Raw genomic sequence first — 27,263 nt, 5'->3', positions numbered from 1 at the left:
AACAGTTTAATCCTCGTCAATTCTCCGACTAAGATCATAAACGTCCTACAGGCTAGTTCAATAGTAGATCCGCCGCCTTTTCTGCTACTGCATACAGGATAGCCTGGTAATGCGCCGCAAGAGGCACAGGCAACACACTGGCATCCGCAACTCGCAGTCCTTTCACGCCCTTCACTCGCAGTTGAGTGTCCACGACCTTTCCCATGGACGCCGAGCCACCTGGGTGAAAGAATGTGATCGCACCATTCTTGATGTTACTGTCAATTTCCTCATCGGTGGACTCGAGTGTGATGGGTTCACTGCCTGGTCTGGGTACTTCGTGCTCCACCATATCTTGACCCTCCGGCGTGTCTAGGATGAGCCTAGCCACTCTCCGGATCCCGTCTCGGAAAATCGCTCGGTCCACTTCCTTGGAACAATAGTTGGGATCAATGACGGGTGCACTTTCCGGATTTGCATTAGCCAGAGTGATTTGGCCTCGTGCTGTAGGGGCCATCAAGAGGACAGCCGTGCTGATGTGCGTGCCATCCATGTCTGTTTCAAAGCCAGTTACGGCGCGACTCATCGGTGCGTAAATGACCAGAACCTCAGTGTGCGCAAAGCCCGCCTCAAAGTATGGGTGATCTTTGGGTGGATTTTGCCCGTCGTCTGCTTTGAACGCCTTGATCAACTCCTCTGAAGGAGTCTGTAGCGTCACGTTCCAATCATAAGGTACCCCCATGCCATACGCCGGACTATCCCAAAGGGGCGTTCCCATAGAGAGACCCTGTTCAGGGTGACGCAGTTTCCACCATTGGGGGAAGCACATGTGATCATGGAAGTTACGACCCACTTCTGGGGCATTCACAAGCTGTAAGATGTTGTGTTTCGCCAACTCTTCTGCAGATCCAATTCCAGAGAGCATGAGAACCTGCGGGGTGCGGTACGCTCCAGCAGAGATAACCACTTCTCTTGTGGCATGGTATTCTTGTCCATCGACGACTTGAACTCCTGTCGCGACCTGCTCACCGTCTTGGTCCTTGAGAACCACCTTTGCGACCAGAGTATCGGTAACAATGGTAATGCTTTGATGCCCGGACAATCCGTACGCCTCACTAGCAAGCTGACGCTGTCCTTCACGCCAGTTCTCTCCAAAGTGAGCTAGGCCGAGCGGGCTTCCCGCGTTGGCATCAGGGTTGAACTTCACGCCAATTCGTTCCCATGCAGAGCGAACAGGCTCTTTGAGGGGATACTTCCGGTCCGGGCTGGTGAGCTCGACAATAGTATTGGTGATGGGGCCGCTGGTACCGTGAATTGTCTCGTCAACATTGGGATCGTAATGTGTCTCGACGCGCTTGAAGTAAGGAAGTAGACCTTCGTAGCTCCAACTAGAGTCCCCGACCAGCTTTGCCCAGAGGTTATAGTCGGCAGCGTTTCCGCGGGTCCAGGTCCCGTAGTTTATCGCCGTGCCTCCACCCAGTGCCTTTCCAGCCGCGTTGTAGCATTCGCGATTGTTGAGATGCTTCTGTGGAACCGTGGTGTAGTCCCAGTCTAGAGGCGAGTGATGAGCACCGAAGCATGCCAATGGAGTGCTGGTGAGAGGATGATCGACCACGTTAGGTCCGGCTTCAATAATCAAGATCCTCAGTGACTCGTCTTTCTCGGCCAGTCGACCAGCTAGTGCACAGCCCGTCAGACCTCCGCCGACAATGATATAATCGTAAGAGTCAGGCATGACTGGTGTGACTTGACTATTATGACTAGTAACCCGAAATTGAAGAAGGTGTGGAATCGCAAAAGAGGGAGTAGCACTATGATAGAGTAGTAAAGCTATGAAAGTGGTTCTGTTGACAATCGACAGGAGGGTGTAGGGCTAGTGGGGGTATTTAAGCGTTCATCTCACTCAAGGCTGACGAGGTCAGGAAAGCCCAGACAGCTACGGAAGGTTGTAAGAGGAAATTCCGTCCATTCTTGATAGCAGTAAAATTTCAAGTAGTCTCAGAGAATTGATTGGTTTTCATACTGCAGTAAACCCCTCTTCGTTGGCAGTCAACAAACAATTACAAAGAATAGACAAAGAAACGCGGTCCCACCAGCTCTAAGCCAGGCGCATTAGCCTGCAGTAGCACATATTGAACCTTGACTGCTAAATCCTATCACCGCTAGTAAAGAGCGGCTTTGTTGCGCTAGCATGCACTAACATAGGGCAGTCAAAAGGTCATGTTACTTGAATTAATACAGGTGCTTTGTCCTGTAGCGAGAGGGTACCTAGTAAGCGTTACACACCATTACCAATAAGGCTTATTCCAACAGCAGGCCGTACGCCATGCCAGCTAAGAACAGACGTCGTCGATCATCCTGCCAACTGCAGCTATCCGCGAGACTCGCTATTTGGGATCGACGACTCACCATGTCCCTTGACCTTTTACGCGAACACAGATCCATCCTATACAACCGTGCTAGCAAACGAATGTGGCGTCAAGGCATACCCGGGATTGGTAAGTCGAGTGTTGGGATCGTCGACGTACGTAAGTTGATTTGGGAACATTATTTCATCTCATGTTGCAGACTATCAAAGTGAGGTCATGACTCCAGAGGATGAGCCTGAAGAGATTAAGTGAGCTGTCCTTGTACAGTTTACAGGGACATACGTCGATCTATAACATCCTCCGGGTGTCTTGGTAGGCGACCCAGAAAAGCATGTATAACTTTTGACTGCGGGGTTTCATTATGGCGACATGGAGGATGCCGCGGCTATATTGGTTAACCTGGTATGCAGGGAATGGACATATGGTGTTTTAGTCCAAATATTGCTTTTGTGTACACCTTGACAGATTTGGATTGCAGAAGACGGGTATATTCGGTTCGGAATCCCTGCCTCCGAACACACCCCCCTGCAACCCCCCTGCCTCGTCTTCGAGATGAAGAGGTCTGGGCTGTTCATTATGACTTGTGCTTATTTTCATAGTGTTTCGGGCATATTCTGGGAATCTGTTGTAGTGCCACCGTCAAGCGCTGGTTACCCCTCTCCTACGGCGCGTATTGCAGCCATGTGGTTGGCGGATGCGACGAGACGATGAGGCTGAGGCCGCAGTATCCTGTTTACCACCAGCGCGAATGGAGCGACAGGCCATCCCACAAGTTCGAGGTTTGACTAGGAATTTACAATACGATAGAAGAGGGTCTATATTGTTTTGTCGGTCAGATGGAAAGCTGGAATGCGCCCTCAAACTCGAGAGAATTTCACAATCGCAATATTCTGCGCCCTTCCCGTTGAGGCCGAGGCCATAGAATGCCTTTTCGATGAATCCTATGACCGGTTGAGCAAGTATTACGGAAAGCGACAAGGCGATACCAATACCTACATCAATGGGAGAGTCGGTGACCACCATGTCGTTCTTTGCTACATGCCAGGAATGGGAACTACCAACGCCGCGGCTGTCGCCTCAGCATTGCGAGCCAGCTACCCTAGGATACAGCTTGCCCTGGTTGTCGGTATATGCGGAGGGGTCCCAACGGTTTCGAAGAGTGAGAATATCTTCTTGGGTGATGTAGTTATCAGTGACTCTCTGGTGCTATATAATTTGGGCAGACAATATCCTGGGTCTTTCGAAAGGAAAGCCGAGGTCCAGGAAGCTCTTGGAAGGCCAAACCCAGAGATACGAAGTCTCCTCAATGCCCTGAGATCAACTCATTCCCATAACGAACTTGAGTCCCAAATAATGCAAAATGTTCAAGAGCTACAAAAGTCAGATAAGAAGTGGTGCCATCCACGAATTAATGACATCCTCTTTGACGCTTCTTATATCCACAAGCATCACCAACAAGACTGCAATGCCAGTTGCGTCTGTCTGGTGAGTGAAACACTCGATGATATTTGTGAAGATGCTCTAGCGAAAAGCTGCGATGATCTCGGATGCGACAAAAGCCAAATCATCCGCAGTCTAAAACCTGTGGAAAGGGTCGGTGTCTCGGCCCATATCGGAACAGTTGCCTGCGCAAAAGGAGTGATGAAGTCTGGACATCACCGCGACAAAATTGCGAAAAAAGACAAGATTATAGGGTTTGAAATGGAGGGAGCAGGTGTGTGGGATATCTTTCCGTGTGTCGTGATAAAAGGTGTGTGCGACTATGCGGACAGCCACAAGAACAAACTATGGCAAAAATACGCTGCAGTGACAGGAGCCTCGGCAGCGAAGGCATTTTTAGGGTACTGGAGGCCTCAATGTCATCAAGGTTAGTAATGAATAGTCCACCAGTCTGGCTTCCCGCTCACTGTTCGATCTCTTTATATAAATAGCGGAGAAGGTCGGGACTTATCACTTCTCTGTCCCTTTTGGCAGAAACCATCATTTTGTGGGCCGCCAAGACGAACTTGCCCAGTTGGAGAAATGGGCTATCAACCCCCAAGAGCGAGGAAAGCTCGCAGTTACTGGATTGGGCGGCATAGGTAAGACACAGATAGCTCTAGAGCTAGCATATCGCATGCATCACAATGATTCCGAATGTTCGATACTCTGGATTCCATGCAAGAACAACGACTCTTTTCGACAAGCCTGTATGGCCATTGCACAAACCTTGGGCATCCAGGATGTTGATCCAGCAAAAGTGGAGGAGCAAGTTCAGGCGCATTTTTCAGCCAGACAAATGATAGGTGGTTGTTAATCCTGGATGGCGCCGATGACATGGATATGTGGATGAATGGCAGCGGTACAACTGCGCCTCTCAAGAATTTCCTTCCTTCCAACAGGCACGGCCGCATCATCTTCACTACTCGCAACCGGAAATTAGCCGTGAAGCTTGCATCGTGTGATGTGATACATGCACGCGAGCTTGACGAACAGGCGGGCGTGGAACTGTTGAGGCAATCCTTGATCCAACAAGATCTAGTCGAAGATAAAGACGCCGCAACCTATCTCGTTAAACAGATAGCCCTCCTTCCACAGGCTATTACACAGTCTGCGGCATATATGAACGAAAATGAGATAGGAGTGTATGATTATCTGATGCTGCTCCACGAGCACGAGGACAATGTCGTGGAGCTTCTCAGTGAGCATTTTGAAGCTGATGGGCGCTACGATGATTCCAAGAATCCAACAGCCCTGACGTGGTTCACCTCGTTTCGTCAAATCGAGAAGCTTGATTCGCTGGCTACCGAGTATCTCTCACTTTTGGCCTGTCTAAGCCAACAAAGTATATCGAAATCGTTTCTTCCACGACCAGTGTCGAGAAAGAAGATGGTTGAAGCCCTTGGGCTTCTAAGTGCCTATTCATTCATTACTATCCGACCGGGCGATAAGTGCATAACCATGCATCGTCTGGTGCGTCTAGCAGCTCGGCAATGGTTGAGGAGTCAGGACCGCCTGGAAATTTACACGCACAAGGCAGCAGATCGGCTGAGTGAAGTCTTGAATAACGACCCTGTCAACGAGAAGCACCAGAGGCAATACGTACAACATACTGAGTTTTTACTTCATGAACTTCATGCTATGGCAGTCCAAGCGCAATGGAACGTGCGTGGGCTTGGTGGTGATGGAAATAAGGCTGAGGAAGAGAAATTGGCTGTGCCGAGGACCAATACATTATCCCATAGCCTGGAGCCATGATATTCGAGACGCATATGGCAAACAAAGGGTGCTGCATTAGCATAGCCAAGGCTAACATGCTGGCGAAATCAGAAAGAAAAAGATTGGGTATGACAGTGATACTGGCGACGGTATTATACACTTAACGGGATCTGAGGACTCCAAGCAATGTTTAAAAGGTTGTCCATAGAAGGATGAAACGAGACAGGAAGATAAAAACAGGAAAAAAAGAAAAGAGAATTATGTGAAAGCCGTCATTCAAGGTTAAAACCACCGTAATAAACACACAACGCCTTGCTAGCACCTTCCATGCAGTAATGCATCACCACTGACTTTTGACCCTCCTTGACAACTTTTGCCATCTGCTTGACGTCCGACGTCCGAGGGAGATAGAGAACCATGTGTTCCGTAAACATGGAGTACTCTTTGTATAGTTTTGCGAGGGAGTATGGCTCCATAGTACTCAGGTTAAACACCGTGTCGGAGCGATACCCGGGGCCTATAACGAATCAGTTGGCTACCAAGACACAAGGGGAGACGTATGGGCACATACCACCCCATGGCGGACTAGCAAACAAGACACTATATGGTGCCAAATCCTTCAGCTGATTCTTGATAATATCGAAACAATCACCCTCAAACCAGGTGATCTTGTCCGCCACGCCGTAGATCTTGGCGTTGTGTTTGGCGCACTGCAGGACAGCGGGATTCTTCTCGATAGCGTAGACGCGCTTCCATCTACCGGACAGAGCAAAAGCGATAGAGTTGCCGCCCGCGCCCGCGAATGCATCTACCAGGATGCTGCGTCCTGCGGGAGCGGACTGCGCCATGTGTTCTGCTATTTTGCTGCATAAATGTATTAGTTGCTTAGCTCCAGCTAGTGGACAAGAGAACACGCACTTTGCCACAGGTTCGGGCGTAACACCAAACCAGGCATCATCTGTCAGCCAGACACCCTCATCGTACTTGGAGAAGATCTTGTAGCGTTGCGCCCAGTAGCTGTTCCGCAGTGTTAGTCAATTTCGGTTCCGCAACGTATGGACAGGGAATAATGGTATTACTTCTGAATATCCCACGGCACCTCGCCAAGATCATTGTAATGATGTACCTCCTCCGGAGGAACCTCCACGGTAGGGTCTCGAGCCATGATCGCAGTATAAATGAGAGTTGGTCAAGGACTGAAGCTAAAGGCGGAGCGCAATCGCATCGCGACGATATCAGCCATTGCGATAAGCGATAACCGGTGTTTGCAATGTTTGCAGCGCCGGGCAGCTCTCCACGTTGCGCATCTGCCTTTCCTCCGCACTGCCCAATGCCCCCATCCTCTCTCCCCACACAACACATACCCCCTTCCTCGCAGCAGATATGTTCGGGGCCCTAAATCGGTTTATTGGCTTGGACGCTGAGCCTACCCGACAGGCGCGGGCTCAAAGCACCAGCGACAACTCCTTTGGGTTCCAGGTCCTCCGCAACAAGGATGCGGAGCTCCCTCTGGAGCCGTGGTTCGATTTCATTGTCGGGATTAATGGGCGGTTAATAGTGAGCTCACCTCTTTACAATATGCGCGAGTTAGACTAACTAACTACCTATCAGGAGGACCCCGACCCCAACCTCTTTGCTACGGAAGTGCGCCACTGCGCCGGATCCAGCGTGACCTTTGAAGTCTGGAGCGCCAAGGTACAAACATACCCAGTACCATCCTTAGTACTCGACTAATACCATCTGAAGGGCCAAAAAACACACACCGTCTCCATCCCCGTCCCCGCATCCAACCCCGATCTGGGCCTGGCGCTCCAACTAGCCCCCCTCTCCTCCACCCAAAACATCTGGCACGTTCTCTCGATTCCATCTCCACTCAGCCCCGCCTACCGCGCAGGTCTCCTTCCACACTCCGACTACATTATCGGCACCCCGAGCGGGACATTACGCGGGGAGTCAGCACTCGGGGAGCTAGTTGAGGACCACCTCAATCGCACACTAGTCCTATGGGTTTACAACAGCGAGTTTGACGTGGTGCGCGAGGTCGAGCTGGTGCCGACACGGGGCTGGGGAGGTGAAGGAGCACTAGGTGCGGAATTGGGCTTCGGTGCACTACATCGGTTGCCGGTAGGGTTGGGCGAGGAAGTCGAGGGACCCGGCGAGGTGGTCTTCGAGACACGGGATGACGGCTCATCCGCGCCGGTAGTGGAAGCTCTGGGTCAGGGACCTCCGCCATCTGGACATTTCCTCGTCCCGGCTAATATGACCTCTCCTCCGCCGTTGTCGGGACCTCCAAGGAATCTGGCAGCATCGCCCGCTAGTCATTCGTCTGCGGGTCGGCGGCATAAGACGCGTCATACAGGATCCGCAGCGGCAGTGTCATTTGATGACTACTTTGCGGAGGGCGAGCAAAAGAGCAAGGAGCAGGACTTTGCGCCGTCCCGCAGGGGAACGCCACTACCGCCTCCGCCCAAGGCTGGCGTGCGGTCACCGCCTAGCTCGGGGAGTCCGGCGCCAGCGGCTGCCCAATAGACTAGGGCTAAGAGATCAATTGTGTACAGTAGTCATGAAGATCGGTTATTATGATGGCCTAATAGGTCTTTTCATGCATTGTTTCCCGGTAAATAGGTCACTATTGCACTGCTGCATCACGGAAGCGATATCTTGTTGGTTTTTACATTCCAATTAAGGCGTGACTGGGCGCCGCTTTAGGCTCACTGACAGCCCTGGGGCAATGGGGTAAGCATTACTAACAGTATACATGAAGGCAAGAGGACTGGGTATCTTAATGGTAGTTACTATACATTTCTTGGGGTGGAAACACGAAGCCGGTCCTTGGTTTTCTGATGACATTCCTAGTAATAGAGTACTACTAGTAGCAGCCAGCTGTCGTGAATCGGGCCCCAACACTTATGCGTGATCTACTGCCTCGAGAACATTGACCACGGCTTCATGGCCGGCGTGCCGTGCAATATCCAAGGCGCTTTGGCGGTTTCTATCCACTTGAAACAGTTCCACCCCTGGAGTACTGGCCAAAATGGCCACAATGCTCGCATGGCCCATCTTCGCCGCAATCCCTAGCGGAGTATACCCCTCTCTATCGCGCTGGTTGAGCTGGATGCCAGGGCAAGCTACCAGCATCTTCACGACACTTGTACGTCCATTACAGGAGGCAATCCACAGAGGTGCCTGCTCTGTGCGAGAATTGTATAAAGGGGCTGTGCCATTCAAATCCACGCCGATGTCGATCGAGAATCTTACAATATCATCAAATTTTTTTGCCACGGCCGCAGGCAGGGGTGTTGTACCATCAACATCCACCCTATTGATAGCCACTCGGCCAGTATTTACCAGAGCCTGGACGATGTGATAGTAGCCTTTCGATGCAGCTCTCCAGAGCGGCGTAGTACCTGTTGCGTTGGGGCATTCCACATCGACCCCATCAGTGCTTGCAAGGATGTTGACAATCTCAGTATGGCCATTGTCCGCAGCGGCCCACAGTGGCGTTGTGCCGTTCTGATCCTTGCGATTGAGATCGACTTGGCCGGTGGAGATCAGGATCTGGACTACTTCTATGTGTCCCTTGGATGCCGCTATCCCAAGCGCTGTATCGCCATTCATGCGTGGGAAGTTCAGATCGATTCCTTTCGCATTAGCCAGAATCCTGACAATGCCACTGTGGCCACGGTTCGCAGCTGTCCACAGTGGTGTAACGCCTTGATGACCCCTCCGGTTATGAATGATCCGCTGATTATAGGCGAGTATTGCCACAATCTCCTCGCATCCTTCCTCGACTGCTAGCTGCAAGGGCGTCATGACATCCTGGGCTTGCCGATTGATGTCTGCTTTATCCAGCCCAGCCAGTAGCCTGACCACACTGACCTTGCCCATAAGGATGGCTGTTTCCAGCGGGGTGCCCGCTCCAACTCCGCTGCGGTCCGGGTCGAGACCCTTGATAGTAATCATGGCTTGAACTACGTCTTCGTGACCGTTGAACACCGCTGCCCATAGTGCCGAAAGGCCAGCTTGGTCTAGGTGGTTTATATCCACACGACCCGTTTTCGCAAGGCATATGACGATCCCGATGTAGCCTTTCGAGGCCGCAATCCAGAAGGGCGTTTTCCCACGAGGGTTAGGCACGTCCAGGTTAATGTCCTGGTACTGGCAAACTGACTGAATGACTTCCAGGTTCCCATTTTCGGCTGCTAGCCATAATGGCGTCTTTCCTTTTGTGTTGGCGGTCAATACTGCTTGAGAGCCCTTCTTCTCTAGCCGCGCTTGTTCGAAAAGAAGATTGAAAGCCTTCGCATGGCTCTGATTGGCGGCAGCAATATGAAGGGCCGAGTCTCCGGATGGAGCCATGGCAAAGATATCGGTGTGCGGGCCCGACAGAAACATTGGGATCGCTTGCACAAAGTTGAGGAGCGTAGCGGCTATTAGAGGGGTATAGCCGTCGGAATCCTTTTGGTTCCGATTTACCCGGTCACAGCCAAGAAAGCATTTGGTCAGTTCGACATCTCTCATAAGTATTGCAGATGTGAGAGGTGACTTTCCTGACGGACCTACCACATTAGGATCCACAACGTCACTCTGCAGCAGGGAGTCAACAACAGCGATATGTCTCCCATTCATGGCCCAGAATAGCGGGGAATTTCCAGAAAGATCGTCGGTATGGCGAGCACCATGGACGAGGAGCCACTCAACAAGACCCAGTCTCCCCCACTGACAGGCATGGGATAGCGGTGTCTGCCCAGATGAGTCCTGTTTGTCATAGCCATGAGCCTCCAATAGGTTTATCAGGAGCTTGTGTAGGTTTGGCGTATCAGGGTCAAGACACCAAATATGCTCCTGCCACCATGCCACTGCATATTGGTAGAGGGCCCAAGGCACACTGTCAGTTGCCCTGGAGGCTTTCAGGTATTGTATTAGACTATGGCCAACATCCTTATCATTGCTCTTTTTCAATCTCAGCAGCTTCAATGCAAAGCTCTGGGATTGGCGACGAGCGGGAACCGTCGAGTTGACCACCGCTGCTGTCACCGAGCTGGAGCTAACTTTAGGTGTCTTCACTGTCGACAACTGCCTAGAGAACACATCATAATTCAGGTAGGTGACAATGATCCCTGCCATGGTTTGATTTGCACAATTCGCATCAAGCCCTCCTCCGGTCTGGTCGAATAAATATGTTTTCACACTATGATGCACAACTCGAATACTCGAGCTTTCTTCATCTACAGTAAGCAAGCTCCCGCAGCAGCTTAATGTTGCATGCATGTCATTCAATCTCCTCGCGGGGTCCCAAGACGTCTTCCAAGGAACAACACTAAGGGCTTCTGTCATTTCCTCTGTTGTCAGTGGCCTGCATGCGATCGCAACTAAATCCAGAATCTTGGACTGATACGTGGCACCGTAGACGCTAGATTTCCTCAATATCGTGGTATATAATGCCGACAGATCTCTAGGCAGATTTGCAAGGGCATCTCGCACATCTGCGTCTGTTCTCTCCAGACACAGGGCTTCTATCTGCAGAGACGCCCACAGAAACATTCCCTGGGCTCCTTGAGAAAGGCTATCCCGGATCTCGAGAATAAGGGCAGGGTCGTTTATTACAAGCTTTCCGGATTCGAGACATCTCTCCAACTCGGCGTTGATGAAAGCATCGATGTCGGGTTTGTTATCTTGCACGGAGAGAAACTGCTGGTTCAAAAGCTGATTTAGTTCCTGTAAAGAGCCGGCGGGCTCTGGTCTAACAGACACACACAATGACAACTTGATGAATTTCTGGATCTGCAGTAAAGATGTCAGGATGACTTGTCGCGCTTCCGCATCGCAGTGCATCAAGCCATCAAGAATGATAAAGGCCTCGAAGTGCATCGGCAGTAGATGCTTTAGTAAAATCACAATATCGTCAACCTCAAGAGAACGCTTGTCTCCGAGAGAATCGCGTGCAGCATCGAAGTCATTTGCCGATTGCAACAGTTGTCGCGCTAAGGACCCTATTACTGTTTTCGGAGCCAAACTTTGCGTCGAATCATGCTGGCAGAAGAAGTACGCCACTACTGCCTTCCTTCTCACATTCAAGTTGAGGTCATCCACCATATTGGCGAGAACGACGGACTTTCCCGATCCTAGCTTGCCTATGCACACGAGTGTACGCGATCGTAGCCTTTCTGGATCTTGTGGGGCTTTCCAGTGCATATACACAGCCGAGGTCTTCAGAACAGTCGTGATACCAAGCTTGCGGATCCGCTTCCAGTCCTGTTCATAGTCATACGTAGAACAAGCATCCAAGACCCGCTGGCGCGCTCTCAGCTTTCTTGCGTACGATTGAGATTCGAAGCGTTTAGTGACTTGCGACCTGAACCATGAATTATCCTCGGCTTCTAAGGATAATTGCTGTACCATAAGTAAGTTCACTTCTTCTTTGATGGTGGTCGCCCAGAGCTCAAGGTCAGATTCATAGCCTTTCAGAGAAGCCGTCAAAGTAGAAGCCCACTGGCCGAAGGCTGTCTTCCGACTTAGCTTCATGACATGATGACATAGCTGCACAACGGTGAAGTATTCTAGCATTGATGTTTTGAGCCGTTGGGATTTGGGATAGACGGCGCCCATTAGTTGATAACGCGGTGCAGAGCGGCCCACGGCCATGAGCATGTCGGATAGCTGTTCAAAATAGGTCGAGTACTTGACGATGGACTGAAGACAACATCAGAGGCTTCCCCCGACCGACGTATGTGGTGTTGAAAACCTACAAGGAGTGACATTCGCACCAAAGCCCAGATGCCACAGGCCAGAAGGCTCTGTGAGGCGCCCAGGACGATGTCCCCAAGTGCAGCGAACTCCTGCACCGCCTGAAGAATGTTGGTTAGCCGCGACCCGAAACATCGTCCTTGAAGCCCAGCCGATCGGTTAATCTCCGCAGTCAACTGCATCACATCACGAATACTTGGTGGGATTCCAGCTGCCTGGTATGATCGCAGGGTGGCCTTCTCCCGGGATGAGCAGTCGGCTTGAAACTCGGAGATAGCCTGTCCCAGGCGAACTTCGGGTTTCAGTCTCGCAGCTTTGGTGAGAGCGGTCGCCATCGTGGACCCGAGCTGCGAGAAGAGTGACGATACATAGACCACGTTAGCAAAGATAAACAGGATGTGGTGGGTTTAGAGAAGGAAGGATGAAGATGGTGAGCCAGGAAGACACGCAAGGCTGTGGTGATGGGGGAAGGAAGGCAGTGCTAGTGCCGCCACTAAAGATGGCCAATCATAGCACATTTCAGCTATCATCGTGGAATCAATTATGAGTACTAGTAGCCGAGCGTGAGGAATCTTCAGTTAAATTAGGCCAGTCTGCTTGCTGAAGAAGGATTGATGGACGATCGATGGGTAGTACTATGTGAGAGAAGTACTTAGTACTTACTACTGAGGTGGTCGAGGTGGATAACCCGATCGCGGAACCAGCCTGAGCCCTGATAACAATGCGCATTTTTCGATCGGCCAACCCACCGCTGCTCCAACCATCGCAATGGATACTCTTATCCACTACTGAGAGTACTAGTAGTACTCGTACTACTTAGTAATCCTCCCTGCTGATGCTGGCTTGAACTGTATAAGCCAGTAATTGGGCTCCCCTGGGAATATACTAGTAGTGATCTGGACAAAGAAAACACTCATCAGGTACTAAGATCTGACCCATCCCAGTGCAAAAACCACACCAGGATTCCCACCAGGCAAGCCTTAGTGCTGACACGCTTTCCTTTGAGTTAATTTTACCGCCTCTGATTCATGCATATAAGTAGCTCAGCTGTCATTGTCGGTGACACTTTTCAGAACCACTGTTTTGTGTCTCACTATTGCATTCTCCTCCCCCCCTGCAGCTCCCAACGCCGTCAGCCCGATCGGCAATGGCTGAGATCAGCCTTCGCACCGCCCTGGCCATCTTGGCCGGAATCTATCTCCTCTACAAACTTCTTTCCTTTATCCGCTTCTACATCATCGGTCGTCGCAGCGGATATCCCCTAGTTGTGACCCCTTTGTTTACGCGCCATTCGCTCTGGCAGATCGTAGGTCCAACGTTCCAAGTACAGCTGAAGCGCTATCTTCCCACATGGCTCTACGAACATCTGGATATCCACATCCACGGCTGGGAGTTTCGTCACAAGAATGCTATGCATCGTCGATACGGCAAGATTTTTGCTATTGTCTCGCCTGATGAGTGCTCTTTATGGTAGTCCTTCAGCGACCCTCATACCTTCAGTCTGACATCGTTCTGACCCCTTCAAGGATCGCCGACCCGACCGTCGGTGCAACCGTCTTGCAGCGACGCAAGGATTTCGACCAGCCCGACGTCGTAGCCAAATTTATGGGCTTTTTCGGACCAACCTTAATTCAATCCAATGGTGAAGACTGGACTCGCCAGAGGCGCATCATCGCCCCCCAGCTCAACGAAGCCATCATGGGTGAGGTGTGGGACGAGGCCTGTCGCCAGGCCCGTGCTATGCTCGATTATCTCCTGCAGCATCCTGGCGGCGAGACCTTGACCGGGCTTCGCAGTATCGCCATCAACGTTCTCGGCCAAGCCGGGTACGGACAGAACCAGCCATGGTCACCTGACTTTGTCGAGACTCTGGGGCAGGACTGGCAGGACGCCAGAGTCTCGTACTTCAAGACGATTGCTATGGTCACGGACCGGTTCGTCGAGGCGGTGTTAATCCCGAACTCGCTGAAAGTGATGCCTTTCATGCCCGAGGGGATTCGTCGCCTGGGTCACCAGATGGTGAAGGTGCCGGAATATATCAGGGAGATTTTGGGCGAGGAGCGAAACACTAAATCGAGTGAGGTGTCTAAAAAGCGCCACAATCTGCTAGATATGCTGGTAAAATATGCGCAACATGGCACGGAGAGCTCTGCAAAGCTGTTCCTGTCTGAGGCAGAAATCAGCGGCAATCTCTTTCTGTTTACCGCCGCTGGCTTCGATACGACAGCCAACACAATGGGATACGCTGTGATGTTCCTGGCACAGTATCCCCAGTGGCAGGACTGGATGCGGGAGGAGTTGTCTCAATTGGACGCCGATGTTTCGTCTTGGGGATACGATGTGTTTGCTCAATGCCCGCGCGTGCTGGCTGTCATGGTACGTGATGACTATAAATCAGGAATGAATGACTGCTAATTTTGTCAGTATGAAACCCTCCGTCTCTTCACACCTGTTCTTCACTCGACACGCTGCGTGGCCACGACGCAGCAGATCGCCGATGCGGACGGCACGCACGTGCTGACGCCCCCGATGGACGTATTTGTCTCGCAGCAGAGCATCCACAGGGACCCGAATGTCTGGGGCGCGGACGTGGATGAGTTCCGGCCCACGCGCTGGATCGACGAGGCCGGCCAAGTGGTGACCCCGGCCAAGGGCACGTTTATCCCCTGGTCCGGCGGCCCCAGGATATGTCCGGGGATGAAGATGTCAGAGGTGGAGTTTGTCGGAACGATGGCGGCCCTGTTCCGGCATGCACGGTGCGAGCCGATGCAGGAAGGAAGACTGCAGCAGCAGATGGAGGACTCGATCTCAAAGTTGACACTGCAGGTGAGGGAGCTGCGGGAAGTACAGTTGCGGTGGGTGCCAGCATGATCATCTTGACAAATGAGTATGTCGATATCTACCAGTAAGCCAATCCAACACAAACAATTAATCATACCCTAAACGAATAAGATCGATAAGATAGCAATCACCCACCAATTCATCCTCTTCACGGGTTCGGCACTCTACTGCTCTATGGGTATTAGCCAATCATACGCCCGAGCATCCGGAATACTCGCAAACTCCCCCTCAAAACATACTAGTCTCTTCGACTCTCTCCTCTCTCCTCTCCCATCTTCATCCACCATCACCACCGTAAGCTCAATCTGGTGCACCGGTCCTGACAAGACCCTGATCAACCACTGATAAAATTCCGATGTCTGTAGCTTAAACCACCTCCACCAACCATCCAGCCCAACTAGAAACAGCCCTTCGTAGATAAATATCAGCCCATCATCCCCTCAACTACACCCAACCACCCATCCACAGCATCAACCCACACACACATAATCACAATGTCCCCTCCCCACCTCCCAACCACAGCCACCATCACCTCCCTCCTCACCACCCTCCTCCTCCTCACCTCCTTCTCCCTAACAACCTACACCCTAACGACCTACCTCCACCTCGCGCACACCGCAACATCCCTCGTACCGAAGGTCATCATCCACGACACCGCCATCATCGCCACAACATCCTACCATATCTTCACGACGATCCTGACCTGTCTCACATTCATCACTATCTACTTTCTCTTCCCTATATTCCTCATCACCAAGTCAAACAGCAACAACAATAACAACCCGTCATGGATCCAAAAAGCACTGATCTCCCTCGCAACCCTCCTTCTCACGACAAGTCTCCTCGCCTTCACGGTCATCCTGGCTACCAGAAAGATGTCCTTTGGGGACGTGGGCCCGCGTGTTACTGTCTATTTAGATGAGAGTCTGGGCGAGGAGAGTCTGGTTTATAGGGATGATGGGAGGGGGGTTGCTGGGTTGGTGGTCGGGTGGGTTGGTTGGTTTGGTGTAGTGGTTTTGTAAGTTTGCAATTCTGAGATTTTGGGTGGGTTTGTTGGGGGATTGGCTAATTTTGTTACTTTAGGTGTGGGTTGATGATGTTCGGGGGAAAGAAGGAAGAGAGGAAGGGAGATGGGAAGTGGGTGGAGAAGGGGGAGGTGGAGGAGAGTAGTAGGGCGGAGAGTGTGTAGATTTATTTGGTGGATGGTAAGGGTTTGGAGGATGGTTTTGTGTGGGTGTGGTATGGTACTTTAATGAGGTGATGGGTTATGAGTGATGTTTATGTCTGGTATGAGGGTATCAAAATATATTATGTCGATCGATATACTACTACTAGTATACTACTTAGCTGTTTCTTGGCATATTGTTCGGTCATAGCACTAGTACTGGTATAAGTACTAGATGAGCATATCTAAACCTGCACTCGGTAATGTCACACACGATACTGATATTGATATGAAATAAGGAACAATGAATGTAGTGCAGTGTTAACAGTGCTTTACCTTACTCTGTCTCCTGAAACTGCATAGTAAACGCTCATTCGTCTACTTAAAGTACATATGCAAGAACTAGATCAAACAACCCATTCTAAAACACTGACCCAGTGGCCAATTTAATGACCCTTGCTAACCACCTCCTCCAGCTTCTTCCGGACATCTCCGATCTTCTCCTCCATCATGGCCCGCGCCATACCGCTGTGCGCAATCCCCGTGTACCACAGGTGCTCAGCCTTCTCGCGCACCTGCAGATGCGTGTCTGCTACAGCCGGCACCTGCTTCTCGTACTCCCAGACCAGATCCGACACGTTGCGCATGGTCACGGGCAGCAGGGTCCAGGCAGCCACGGTACCGAAGGCCAGCGGGGACGCCGTGCGCAGGAGGATACCGCGGTTCCGCGACACGATGGAACCGGCCATGGCGGCCACAACGACGTAGACTCCGCCGGGGAGCAGGCGTTCGCCGGACTCGGGCGACGGGGCCAGGGAGGCGACGGTGTTGGTGAAGGCGTTCTCAATGTGCAGGGCACGCGACAGGAAGTTGTTGAACTTGGTCTCGACGGCCAGGGAGTTCTCGTACAGGAAGAGACGGGCCTGACGGACCTGAGCGGTCAGGATGTCGGTGGGCGTAGGGGAAGAGGGAGAGGAGAAGGGAGTGGACACCGGAGCTGCCGGGGTGGTGGTGGTCGGGGCCGGAGAGACGACGGGCTTGGAGACGGCCGGGATCTCGGTCGGGAAGTCATCGTAGATGGGTTTTTTCTGGACGCGATGTCAAGTCAGAAGCGGATTCGAGTGAAAGCCAGCAGGGATATTCCGAGCACGTACAGCATCGCGAGGCTCCTCTGCAAAAGCCGTCTGCCGGGGGTAGAGGGCGATACCGCCAGCCAGAAGGGTGGCCGCGATGGGGGCCACAGCCCGCTGGAAGGAGTTAGCGGGAACTTCAAGTTGTAGACGGAAGAAACAGAAGCTGAGGTATTTACCTGCTTCAGCATTGGCCGGAAAGACATGATGGGGGAGGCCAATGGAGGGAAGAAGTGAGGGAGGGAGGTGGAAGAGAGAGAGGCTAAGTTGGAGGTTCAAGATGGAATGACGGCCTGAGGTCGGCCGCCAAGCCTTTTTTTTCGTGAGTTTGGCGGCTTTGCGGCTTTGCGGCTCGAGCCTCCGTCATCGTCCGCTTCTCTTCCTCTCCTCCCTCTTTCTCTTGACGTTCCCCCTCACTCTCCTTTTAATCTTCCACCACCGTCTCGTGTGGTTTAATTTCTACCATTATTTAGTCTACCCATGGTCTAATCTCCATGTCGACTTCCTTCCCCGTTGTCTCCCCCTGAACGCCATCATGGGAGCTCCTCTGCTGCTCCCACTCCGGCGTCGGCCGTGGACTTGCAGGACCTGTCTGCTGCAGGCCCGTCGCTCGCTCGAGACGGCCGCCTCGCCGGCGACTCATCGCACAGCCTTCGATTACCTTCCGAGTAAGAACGATGCCCAAAAGAAGTCCGATGACGACACCCTGCGCCGCGTCTTCGACTCGCAGCCGTTCTGGCGCGAATTCAGCCAGCGCAGTGCTGCCCACCTCAAACCTACCGGTCTGGTCCAGAATCAGTACCTGACCAGTCCCGATGGTTTCCGCGTCTTTGCGACCACCACCCTGCAGAAGTGCCAGGCCATCGTGGCCAAGGTGCTGGCCGGTACAACGCTGGAGGATTACCGGAGTATGGCCCGCGATCTCGACCGCCTCAGCGACTTGCTGTGTCGAGTCATCGACCTATCGGACTTTATCCGAGTCATCCATCCCGATCCGCGCGTGCAGGAGGCCGCGACGCAGGCGTACGCCCTCATGTTCGAGTACATGAACGTCTTGAATACGACTACCGGCCTCAACGACCAGCTGAAGAAGGCCGCCGCCAATCCCGAGGTTACGGCCCGTTGGTCCGACGAGGAGAAGATCGTCGCCCAGATTCTCATCAAGGACTTTTCCAACTCGGCCATCCACATGCCCCCGCATGCACGACAGCGTTTCGTCAACCTGTCCAATGATATCAGCCAACTGGGAAATACCTTTGTCAACGCCGCCGAGCCGGCAAAGTCGCACGTGACCGTGAGCGCCAACAGCCTGCGCGGCCTCGACCCCATCCTCGTGCAGCAGATCAAGCGGTGGAACCGGACGGCCTCCGTCCCCAGCATGGGCCTGATTCCGCGCCTGGCTCTGCGGTCCGTCCACGACGAGGGCGTGCGGCGGGAGGTCTACTTGGCTACACGCACGTCCAGCGCCCGCCAAATCCAACGGCTCGAGCAGCTGCTGGCCAAGCGCGCCGAGCTGGCTCAACTCTCGGGCTACGACAGCTTCGCTCACATGACGCTGAGCGACAAGATGGCCAAGTCCCCTGAGGCAGTGTCTAACTTTTTGACCTCGCTGGTGGGCAGTAACCGACCCTACGTGCAGGAGGAGCTGGCGCAGCTGCAGAGCATGAAGGGATCCGCTGGCCGGTTGCAACCGTGGGATCATGCGTACTATGTCCATCAACGGGTACTGCAGTACTCGCAGTCGCGCCGGTCGCGGGAGCTCAGTGCGGTGCCCGAGTTCTTCTCCCTGGGCACGGTCATGCAGGGACTGTCTCGGCTGTTCGATCGACTCTACGGCGTTCGGCTGGTGCCCCAGGAAACGGCTGCCGGGGAGACCTGGAACTCGGATGTGCGCCGATTGGACGTGGTCGACGAGGCGGACCGCCACATTGCTGTCATCTACTGTGACCTGTTCTCCCGCCCCAATAAGCACCCGAACCCGGCCCACTACACGCTGCGGTGTGCACGTGAGATCTCCGCGGAGGAGGTGGCGGAGTGCGCCACTACGATGGATGCTTCCGCCCACCCCAACGATGGCATGGCCACGGCCGTTGACCGCGACGCCAAGACGCTCCGCCAGCTGCCGACGATCGCGCTGGTGTGTGACTTCCCAGAGCCGCCTGCGACAGGAACGGGCCGCCCGTCCCTGCTCAGTGAGCATAGCGTGCGTACCCTGTTCCACGAAATGGGGCACGCTCTGCACTCGATTCTGGGGCAAACGCGCCTGCAGTCTATCTCGGGAACGAGATGCGCGACCGACTTTGCCGAGCTGCCTTCAGTGCTGATGGAACGGTTCGCGACCGCTCCCGAAGTGCTAGCACTATACGCCCGTCACTGGGAAACGGATGCCCCTCTGTCAGAGAGCATGATGCAGCACATGGAGAAGGACCGCACGGCGCACGGGTCGATCTACGGCGCGATGGAGAACGAGTCGCAGATCCTGATGGCGCTGGTCGACCAGGCATACCACTCCCTCCCTGCCGGCCAGGCCGCCTCCATCGACAGCACTGCAGTCTTCCACCAGGTCTCTGCCGAGCACTGCACCCTCCCCGATCCGACCGATACCAAGCCCCCGACCTCGTGGCAGGGCTTCTTCGGCCACCTGCACGGCTACGGCGCCACCTACTACAGCTACATCTTCGACCGGGCGATCGCCAACAAGCTGTGGGAGGACGTGTTCCAGCAGGGCAAGGCGGCGATGGATCGCCGGGCCGGTGAGCGGTACAAGAACGAAGTGCTGCGCTGGGGCGGTGGCCGCAACGGCTGGAACTGCGTGGCGGGCGTGCTGGGCAGCGCCCATCCCGCTAATGCGGATGGCCGACTTGTCGAAGGCGGCGACGAAGCCATGCGTGAGGTGGGTCGCTGGGGATTGGGACGCGATGGTGTCTCTGAGTAATTTCATTGATCATGTGTATGTATACTATTCAGATACAAGTAACATAGGCAATAGATATCCCTGTAATGATATTTCAGCAATTATCAACCTAGTTTATCTCCACCGCACTACACAATACATACAATAGTATGCCACGCGAGCACAGCCTACAATATGCCGGTAACTATGCCGCCGTGGCACAAAAGCAGCGCCAGTACCACCTTGATCGCACCGTTAATGCTTTCTGCATGTGAGATGCATACTCTGCACCCCCATTACTGAAAGAGGGGAGGCGGGATGAAACCTACCAAGACAACCTGCAGCATGCCAGCCCCTGCGATTGGCGGGATAGAAAGCAAGGTGGTGCTGCTGACTTTCTATTAAGGTATATCATAACCCGGTTTTGCCCTTGATTTAGGCATCTGTTCTTATCCCTGTCGGGAGATCAACCCAGTCTAGACTCGCACCAACTCCCTGCTAACCCTAGCCACTGAGAATATTGTGGTGCTGCTATGGTAATAATTGGCGACTATCACGAGGTGAATTAACACCCTTGATGCTTGGCTAGGATAGGATACATGATTGCTTTGTTTGCTTGGTGGCTGACTGGCTTCTGACTCCTTGGATGTAATCCCAACTACTACCACCATATTATTCTTCTTTATCCCTTGATAACTTCTTTCTTCTTTCTTTCTTTCTCTACCTACCTTCGTACTCTCACCATAACACATACCCATTCTCTCAACCAACTAATCAATCCTATTGATATATTCACACTATCACAATGGCAACCGTCACCTTCAAAGACGACCTCCCCAACACCACCACCACCACCACCACCCCAAAGAACAAAACAACCACCCTCCGCCGCTGGCTCACCTTCTCAACCTCAACCTCATCATCCCATCGCCGCTCCTCCTCTCCACGTCCAAAACCAACCCGCAGACCAACCCCAAAACCCACCATCGACACCAACATCAACACCACAAGCACCAGCAACAGCACCAGCACAACAACCCGTCTCTACCGAAGAGTAACCCTCCCGCGCCGCTCCTCCAAATCCAAAACCAAGACACGAACAATCCATCCAGGCGATACACATACACATACACATACACGTACCCCTACATCGCTACTTACATCCATAAACACCACCATAAACACAAACACAGGCACTGGCACACCCACATCCCATCCAACAAATACTCCAAACCCAAACCCAATCACACCCCCACCCACAAGCCCAACCTCCCCCTCAAGCACCACCAACAACAACAACAAAATCCGCTCACGCTCTCCCCTCTCCCCCCTCTCACCCCTAAGTCTCAACTTCAGCACACTATTCAGCTTATCCCCACGATCGAAAACCATCGAGGAATCGTCATCATCGATATATTCCTCATCATCAGCATCGGAGATCCATATCCCCCCGCCGACTGTTTCGCATGAGCAGCTGACGAGTTCGTATGCGGAGTATTGTGAGGCGTTTACGGAGGGGCGGACGGAGGAGAGTTTCCTGTATCAGGAGGAAAAGGAGGAAGATGGAGATAAGGGCGTTCGGCCGGTGAAGGAGATTGTGATTAAGGGGGAGAAGGGGTGTTGTTTGGAGGAGAGGGGGTGTTTGGGGAAGGAGGGAAGAGGAGGAGGGGGACAATGTGTGGACGATACAAAGGAGGAAGAGAAAGGGAGAGAAGGAGAGGGTGAAAGGGCTATTCCGTGCAGTGATGATCAGAGGGAGATTCTACATTGGTTGCGGGAGTCGGATGAGGAGGAGCAGGATAGTGGCAGCAATGCTGAAGATGTACCGCTGCGGGTGTCTCCCCCCGCGAGGATCCTCACGCCTGCTCGATATGAACAGTCGCGTCGGGCGGCGAGACAACCTCAGCATGGGAAGCTGCAGGAGCACCACGAGGATCAGCGACATGCGTGGTGGACTGCACTCCGGGTGGGGTGGACACGCATGCGCCGCCGAACCAGCAAGGCTGCCAACCCCGACTACAATTAGACTAATATCACGCTGCACTGCATAAGACAAGAATCAATCAATAAATTCGTGCAACGTCGCTAGCCCAATGGGATCCCCAGAAATGGCCGCAAGGGATGTCGATGCACCCGTCGGTTGCAATCACAAGAAACGCGCACACAGGGGTATCCCGAGCATCTTATTACATACAGCCTATGCCGATACAACAAAGGAAAAATGCCGCGACAAAGGAAATCTTCGTCCCCTCTATTCATAGCCTCCCCACTGGTCATGCAACATTCCTTCACGAGGATCCCTCGTCCGCACCCTGCTCCGACGCACTGCTCGCCTTCTCCGGCTGCGGCGTCGTAGACTGGCTGGGTGGGTTAGGCGTGGCCCGGCGTGACATTTCCGCCAGTTCGCCTAGGATTCTGAAACATAGTCAGTAATTGAAGCCCTCCACGTGTCATAGGCAGGGGTCTTACCGTCGGTGTTCATCATACCAGTCATCGTTGGACGTCCGGATGTGCTTAAGCTGTTCCTGAATGCTTGCCATCTACCAAAACCATGCCAGTCAGTAACCATGCCGGGTCAGGGAACGGGCCGTTGTCAGGTAAAGGGATGAAAGTGGGGAAGTCCTGTGGTAGAGGACGAAGTTAAACGGGGCAGTCCCACCGTTCCCTGGATGGATGAGCCAAGATCCTCACCTTCCGCGGCCTCCTCCTTATCGCCCGCCCAGCGGCTACCCTCCAGCCCGACCGATCCGCCCTGCGTATCCTTCTCGGCCTTCAATGCCGCCACTTCGGCCTCCAATTCGCGCACCCGCTTGCGGTTGGCCGCAATCGACGAGTCCACCTCGCCCAGCTGGTTGAGGAGGGACATGTTCTTGTCAATCTGGCTGTTCAGATCGCGCTCGCCTTGCTCCAACTTCTCCTCCATGGCCCGGTTCTCCGTCTTGCACGCCTGCAATTCACTCGACAGGGTCTCGTGCTGGCTCTTCAGGTTGGACAATTCGTCCTTGGACGCGGCAAGTTGTTGCAGCACAGCTTCCAGCTCCGACTTGGCGCTCTCCGAAGCAGCAAGGGACTGCTCGAGCTCCGCCACCCGGCTGCTCACGGCCTGGTGTTGCTGCTCCAACTCGTTCTTCTCGGTAAGGATGGAAGAGAGATCGGCGTTGTGCTTGCCCGCGAGCTCCTTGGATTCCGCAGCAGACTGCTCGGCTTCGTTCAGCTTCTTCTCCAGATCAGCAATGGTCAACTTCAGACTCTCGAGGACCGAAACGTCCTGAGCGGCGGCGTGAGCTTCGGCCAGCTGGGCGTGGACCTCCGCAAGGGCGGCGTCGTGAGTCTTCTGAAGCTCCTCGATCTTGGCCTGGTTGGTGGCCTCCAGATCAGCCCGAAGGCCGGAAAGCTTCTCGTCCTGAATGGTCAGGAGCTGTTCGATCGCCTTGCTGTGCTCAGCATCAGTTTCCGCGGACCGAGACGTCTGGAGGGATTGCAGTTCAGCCTGGAACTGGGCCTTGGCCTCTACATGCTGCTGCTGAAGCTCGGCAACCTCCTTAGCACGGGTCTCGGTATGCTCCGCGATCTCCTGGGCATGGCGCTGAAGAGCAGACCGGAGCTCGGCCTCAAGAGACTCGATATGCTCAGCGTGCTTGGACTCCATGTCACGAAGGGTGGACATGGACGCCTCGTACTTGGCCTGCAGCTCGCTAAGCGCCTGCTCGTGGGAACCGCTAGCATTGGTCTTGACATTCTCGAGGGCGACGGCGTGCTCGGCCTTCAAAGACTCGAGCGCCTGTGCGTGCTGCTCGGCAACAACAGCGGCTTCCTTGACCTTCTCTTCCAGCTCCCGGCCGGCAACGGCGGCCTTCTCTTCCAAAGACTTGAGCTGGCTCTCCTGCTCAGCATCCTTGGCCTTGGTCTTGTCCTCGAAGGCATCCAGGCTCTGCTGCAGCGCCTCCGCCTGCCCTTGCTTGCTCTGGATTTCGTCCTGAAGAGACTTGATCTCGCCCTGTCCGGTGGAGAGCTGGGACTCCAGAGCACCGACCTTCTCCTTGAGGGACTCGATCTCCTGGATGGCTACGTCTTGGGCAGAGCTGTTGCCGTTTTCGAGAGCTTGGCGGGCCTCGGCAAGGTTTTGCTCAGTAGCCTCCAGTCTCTGGTTCAGAGCATGCATTTCGGCTTGGTGGGCAGCATCAAGCTCGGCAATCAGCTCCTCCTTGTCCTCGGCAGCAGCAGACTCGGCCTCTTCGAGCTTCGCACGGAGTTCCTCGAGTTGCTGGGCGTGAGAGGTTCCAGCGGATTCAGCGGCCTCCTTCGCAGCGGCAAGTTCCTGCGCGTGAGCTGCAGCGGCAGCAGCCAACGCCTCCTCATGGGCAGCCTTCAACTGGGCAACGGCGGCCTCGTGAGATGCTTCCAGCTCCTTGACCTTGTCGCCAAGCCCGTTCTCAGCAGCCGCAGAAAGTGCCTGTTCGTGACTAGCCTTGAGATCCGCAATCGTGGCTTCGTGAGCGGCTTCGAGCTCCTTCTGCTTCTCGCCAACCTTGCTCTCGATCGCCGCAGTCAGGGCCTGTTCATGTTCAGCCTTGAGTTGGGCAATGGCGGCCTCGTGGGTGCCTTCTAACTCCTTGACCTTGTCGCCCAGTCCACTTTCAGCGGCCGCGGAGAGGGCTTGCTCATGGGCGGCTTTCAGTTCCGCAATTGCAGCCTCATGAGCAGCTTCAAGCTCCTTGACCTTGTCGCCAACCTTGCCCTCAACAGCGGCAGCCAGGGCCTCCTCATGTTCGGCCTTGAGCTGAGCAACGGCGGCCTCATGAGCGGCCTCCAGCTCCTTGGTCTTCTCTGCGATCTGGGCTTCCGCATCCTGGCGGCCCTGCTCCAGTTCCACGTGCGCCTTCTCCAACGCGTCCTTGAGGTCGGCAATCTCCTGGTCTTTCTCGGCCAGGCGGGCGGCCGTCTCTTCGTTGCCTTCGCTGGTCGCAGAACCCGCAGCGGCAAGCTGGCTTTCGAGCGATGTCACCTTGTCCTCCAGGGCTAGAATGGCATGCTTGGCAGCCTCCTCGGCGGCCCGAATTTCCTGCTGCTTGGCTTGGTCCAGCCGGTCCATTTCCATGTGCAGGTTTTCGACCACCTGGTCACGTCCATTGAGCTCACGCTGGAGATCTTCCAGTTTCGCAAGGGTCTTGTCCAGGTTGGCGCTCGCCTCGGTCAGCTGGCCTTTCTGCAGGTCAAGCTCGGCCTTCAAAGAGTCGACTTGCTCGGCATATCCGGCAGCTGCTGCCTTCTGCTCGGCAAGATCCTTCTCCAGCGCTTCCAGTTGGGCTTGGTGCGACTGCTTCAGTTCCTCCAGGGCCGCAGCAGTCTGGTCATCACCCTGAGCCGCAGCGGACTTGGCGGCGTCATCCAACTCCTTGACGGACTTCTCCTCCAGCTCCTTGTGCTTTGCCTCAACATCTTCCAACTGGGCACGCAACGCCTGCAGCTGTTCCTGATGGACAGCGGTCAGCTGTTCGATTTCGGCGGTATGCTGCTCACGGAGCGCCTTGGTGGCCTCATCGGCATTCTCGGAGGAATCGTTCGGGGCGAGAGACAGCTCGGTCAGTTTGAGGTTGACAGCGTCCAAATCCGCCTTCAGGCTAGTCACCGTGGCTTCACTCTCGGCCAGCTTGGTCTGAAGTGACTGCAACTTCTCCGAGTCTTCCTCGGCACCCTTGGGGGCGGTGCTCAACCTCTTGGAGGCGGTCGTCGCTGGCCTCGTCACCGTAGACGTGGGTCTGGTGGTGGTACGAGTCGTGGCGGAGGAGGAAGTAGTCGGACGAGAAGTCGAGGTGGTGGTAGCCGGCTTGGTCAGGGGCCGCACCGTGGAGGCCGTGCCAGGGCGAGTGGTAGATGTTCTCTTCTCCGCCGTAGTCGAGCCCGCAATGCTGGAACGTCGGTCCAGAGTGGAAGTAGTGGACTTGACGGGTGCTCTCGTGGCCGAGGTACCGACCAGCGACATGCGCTTGGCGGCTGTGCTGGAGATGCCACGCTTCTCATCTCCGGAGCTGGCCACCGACCGGTGGGACTTTTCGTCTGCGGAACTGCTGACGGAGGCGCGCGACCGATGGCCGGCTGTGGTGGTGGTGGTAGAGCTCAGGGGCTTGCGGACCGTGGTGGTAGTCGCGGGCCGGGTCGGAGGCCTGTTCAGGGTGCTGCCGTTGGTCGCGGCGGAGCGTGTGGTTGAAGTTGTAGTTCTGGAAGGCCCGGACATGGAAGTGGGACGCTTGGTGGTGGTGGTGGTCGATCCGGACAAGGGACGCCTAGTGCTGGTCGTGGAGGAGGGGCTTTTCTTGATCGGAGAGGTCTTGACGTTCTCCTTGTCCTTGGAGACATCCGGGCTCGTGACGGGCTCCTCGCTGCCCGAGAGGATGGTCGAATCGACCGGAGTCGCAGGGGGCGCGATCTCCGGCTCCACCTCCGCAGGAGCAACTGGAGTGACAGGTTCCTCTGTGGACGCCATGCTGTGGAGAAGGAGTTCGTCTGAGATTGGTGTGTAGGCGGGAGGAAGGTTCGCAGCGTTTGGCGTGGTTTAAACTCAACGAGGCAGTCTAACGAATTGGGAGCGTCCACGTTAGCTGATCCGACGAGCAGAAGCAAAGACGTATGCAAGATCCCCAAGATGGAGGGGGCGGGGAAGCGTTGGTGCAAGAACAATAGATATGGTAAGATTGGAAGCAAAATGGCAACAGTAAATGGGGCAAGACGATGTGAACGAGTTCTCCTGGGGAGGAAAAAAGCACTTTCAGAAAGTTGGCCTCGTGGAGGGAAGCTGCGACGGAATAGCCGAGGCGGGTCTCCTTTTTTTTCTGGCAACTCCGCAGACCACGGCGCAACGGAGAGTATCACGCAACACAAACTTGTTGGGAAGTCTCAATGGCAGAGGAAGGTGCAGAGGACAATTGCAGGCAGCTTGGGGG

At 54.2% G+C, this 27,263-nt stretch overlaps 11 protein-coding genes across 11 annotated transcripts; 6 read left to right on the top strand and 5 right to left on the bottom strand.

The window, feature by feature from the left end:
• Positions 1–52: 52 nt before the first annotated feature.
• Positions 53–1,714, bottom strand: BO88DRAFT_416481 (GMC family oxidoreductase; the record flags this gene model as incomplete). The annotated part of the gene is made up of 1 exon (XM_025708252.1): positions 53–1,714. The coding sequence occupies one exon, from the start codon at positions 1,712–1,714 to the stop codon at positions 53–55; it is 1,662 nt and encodes a 553-aa protein (XP_025561310.1).
• A 1,483-nt stretch (positions 1,715–3,197) lies between these two features.
• Positions 3,198–5,585, top strand: BO88DRAFT_465200 (kinesin light chain; the record flags this gene model as incomplete). Its single annotated transcript, XM_025711397.1, has 3 exons — positions 3,198–4,215; positions 4,280–4,599; positions 4,623–5,585. 3 exons carry the CDS (start codon positions 3,198–3,200, stop codon positions 5,583–5,585), a joined length of 2,301 nt encoding a protein of 766 aa, XP_025561309.1.
• Positions 5,531–6,735, bottom strand: BO88DRAFT_405949 (RNA methyltransferase). The gene is made up of 4 exons (XM_025707029.1): positions 6,626–6,735; positions 6,465–6,563; positions 6,118–6,410; positions 5,531–6,063 (listed from the first exon to the last, which is right to left on the bottom strand). The coding sequence occupies exons 1-4, from the start codon at positions 6,709–6,711 to the stop codon at positions 5,819–5,821; spliced, it is 723 nt and encodes a 240-aa protein (XP_025561308.1). The 5' UTR covers positions 6,712–6,735; the 3' UTR covers positions 5,531–5,818.
• Positions 6,736–6,886: 151 nt separating this feature from the next.
• Positions 6,887–8,206, top strand: BO88DRAFT_489022 (putative Golgi reassembly stacking protein). Its single transcript, XM_025712663.1, has 3 exons — positions 6,887–7,103; positions 7,158–7,241; positions 7,293–8,206. The coding sequence occupies exons 1-3, from the start codon at positions 6,930–6,932 to the stop codon at positions 8,073–8,075; spliced, it is 1,041 nt and encodes a 346-aa protein (XP_025561307.1). The 5' UTR covers positions 6,887–6,929; the 3' UTR covers positions 8,076–8,206.
• A 247-nt stretch (positions 8,207–8,453) lies between these two features.
• On the bottom strand, positions 8,454–12,628 carry BO88DRAFT_426753 (ankyrin repeat domain-containing protein; the record flags this gene model as incomplete). Its single annotated transcript, XM_025708931.1, has 35 exons — positions 8,454–8,545; positions 8,573–8,657; positions 8,679–8,694; positions 8,725–8,932; positions 8,954–9,059; positions 9,084–9,187; positions 9,221–9,238; positions 9,269–9,290; positions 9,315–9,388; positions 9,422–9,469; positions 9,494–9,511; positions 9,533–9,574; positions 9,596–9,634; positions 9,671–9,764; positions 9,792–10,062; positions 10,093–10,405; positions 10,436–10,453; positions 10,475–10,532; positions 10,557–10,593; positions 10,621–10,712; positions 10,737–10,827; positions 10,849–10,937; positions 10,959–10,968; positions 10,996–11,032; positions 11,054–11,123; positions 11,154–11,264; positions 11,295–11,330; positions 11,355–11,539; positions 11,564–11,579; positions 11,601–11,660; positions 11,691–11,801; positions 11,838–11,918; positions 11,946–12,053; positions 12,075–12,239; positions 12,314–12,628. 35 exons carry the CDS (start codon positions 12,626–12,628, stop codon positions 8,454–8,456), a joined length of 3,240 nt encoding a protein of 1,079 aa, XP_025561306.1.
• Positions 12,629–13,440: 812 nt separating this feature from the next.
• Positions 13,441–15,219, top strand: BO88DRAFT_489020 (cytochrome P450; the record flags this gene model as incomplete). The annotated part of the gene is made up of 3 exons (XM_025712662.1): positions 13,441–13,763; positions 13,820–14,669; positions 14,718–15,219. 3 exons carry the CDS (start codon positions 13,441–13,443, stop codon positions 15,162–15,164), a joined length of 1,620 nt encoding a protein of 539 aa, XP_025561305.1. The 3' UTR covers positions 15,165–15,219.
• A 404-nt stretch (positions 15,220–15,623) lies between these two features.
• Positions 15,624–16,323, top strand: BO88DRAFT_489019 (uncharacterized protein; the record flags this gene model as incomplete). The annotated part of the gene is made up of 2 exons (XM_025712661.1): positions 15,624–16,152; positions 16,218–16,323. The coding sequence occupies exons 1-2, from the start codon at positions 15,629–15,631 to the stop codon at positions 16,321–16,323; spliced, it is 630 nt and encodes a 209-aa protein (XP_025561304.1). The 5' UTR covers positions 15,624–15,628.
• A 232-nt stretch (positions 16,324–16,555) lies between these two features.
• On the bottom strand, positions 16,556–17,701 carry BO88DRAFT_368171 (MICOS complex subunit MIC26/MIC27). The gene is made up of 3 exons (XM_025704103.1): positions 17,609–17,701; positions 17,454–17,546; positions 16,556–17,387 (listed from the first exon to the last, which is right to left on the bottom strand). The coding sequence occupies exons 1-3, from the start codon at positions 17,633–17,635 to the stop codon at positions 16,746–16,748; spliced, it is 762 nt and encodes a 253-aa protein (XP_025561303.1). The 5' UTR covers positions 17,636–17,701; the 3' UTR covers positions 16,556–16,745.
• Positions 17,702–17,823: 122 nt separating this feature from the next.
• Positions 17,824–20,453, top strand: BO88DRAFT_368170 (mitochondrial intermediate peptidase). Its single transcript, XM_025704102.1, has one exon. The coding sequence runs from the start codon at positions 17,965–17,967 to the stop codon at positions 20,362–20,364; it is 2,400 nt and encodes a 799-aa protein (XP_025561302.1). The 5' UTR covers positions 17,824–17,964; the 3' UTR covers positions 20,365–20,453.
• Positions 20,454–20,669: 216 nt separating this feature from the next.
• On the top strand, positions 20,670–22,599 carry BO88DRAFT_465184 (uncharacterized protein). The gene has a single exon (XM_025711396.1). It carries the CDS (start codon positions 21,128–21,130, stop codon positions 22,346–22,348), a length of 1,221 nt encoding a protein of 406 aa, XP_025561301.1. The 5' UTR covers positions 20,670–21,127; the 3' UTR covers positions 22,349–22,599.
• BO88DRAFT_405943 (M protein repeat protein) lies at positions 22,394–26,920 on the bottom strand. The gene is made up of 3 exons (XM_025707028.1): positions 23,014–26,920; positions 22,792–22,862; positions 22,394–22,737 (listed from the first exon to the last, which is right to left on the bottom strand). Exons 1-2 carry the CDS (start codon positions 26,804–26,806, stop codon positions 22,837–22,839), a joined length of 3,819 nt encoding a protein of 1,272 aa, XP_025561300.1. The 5' UTR covers positions 26,807–26,920; the 3' UTR covers positions 22,394–22,737; positions 22,792–22,836.
• Between the last annotated feature and the right edge of the window lie 343 nt (positions 26,921–27,263).

This window comes from Aspergillus vadensis (genome assembly GCF_003184925.1).
Source record: "Aspergillus vadensis CBS 113365 unplaced genomic scaffold BO88scaffold_16, whole genome shotgun sequence".
NCBI lineage: Eukaryota > Fungi > Ascomycota > Eurotiomycetes > Eurotiales > Aspergillaceae > Aspergillus > Aspergillus vadensis.
The sequence above is the reverse complement of the archived record's forward strand: the minus strand, read 5'-3'. Positions and strand labels throughout refer to the sequence as shown.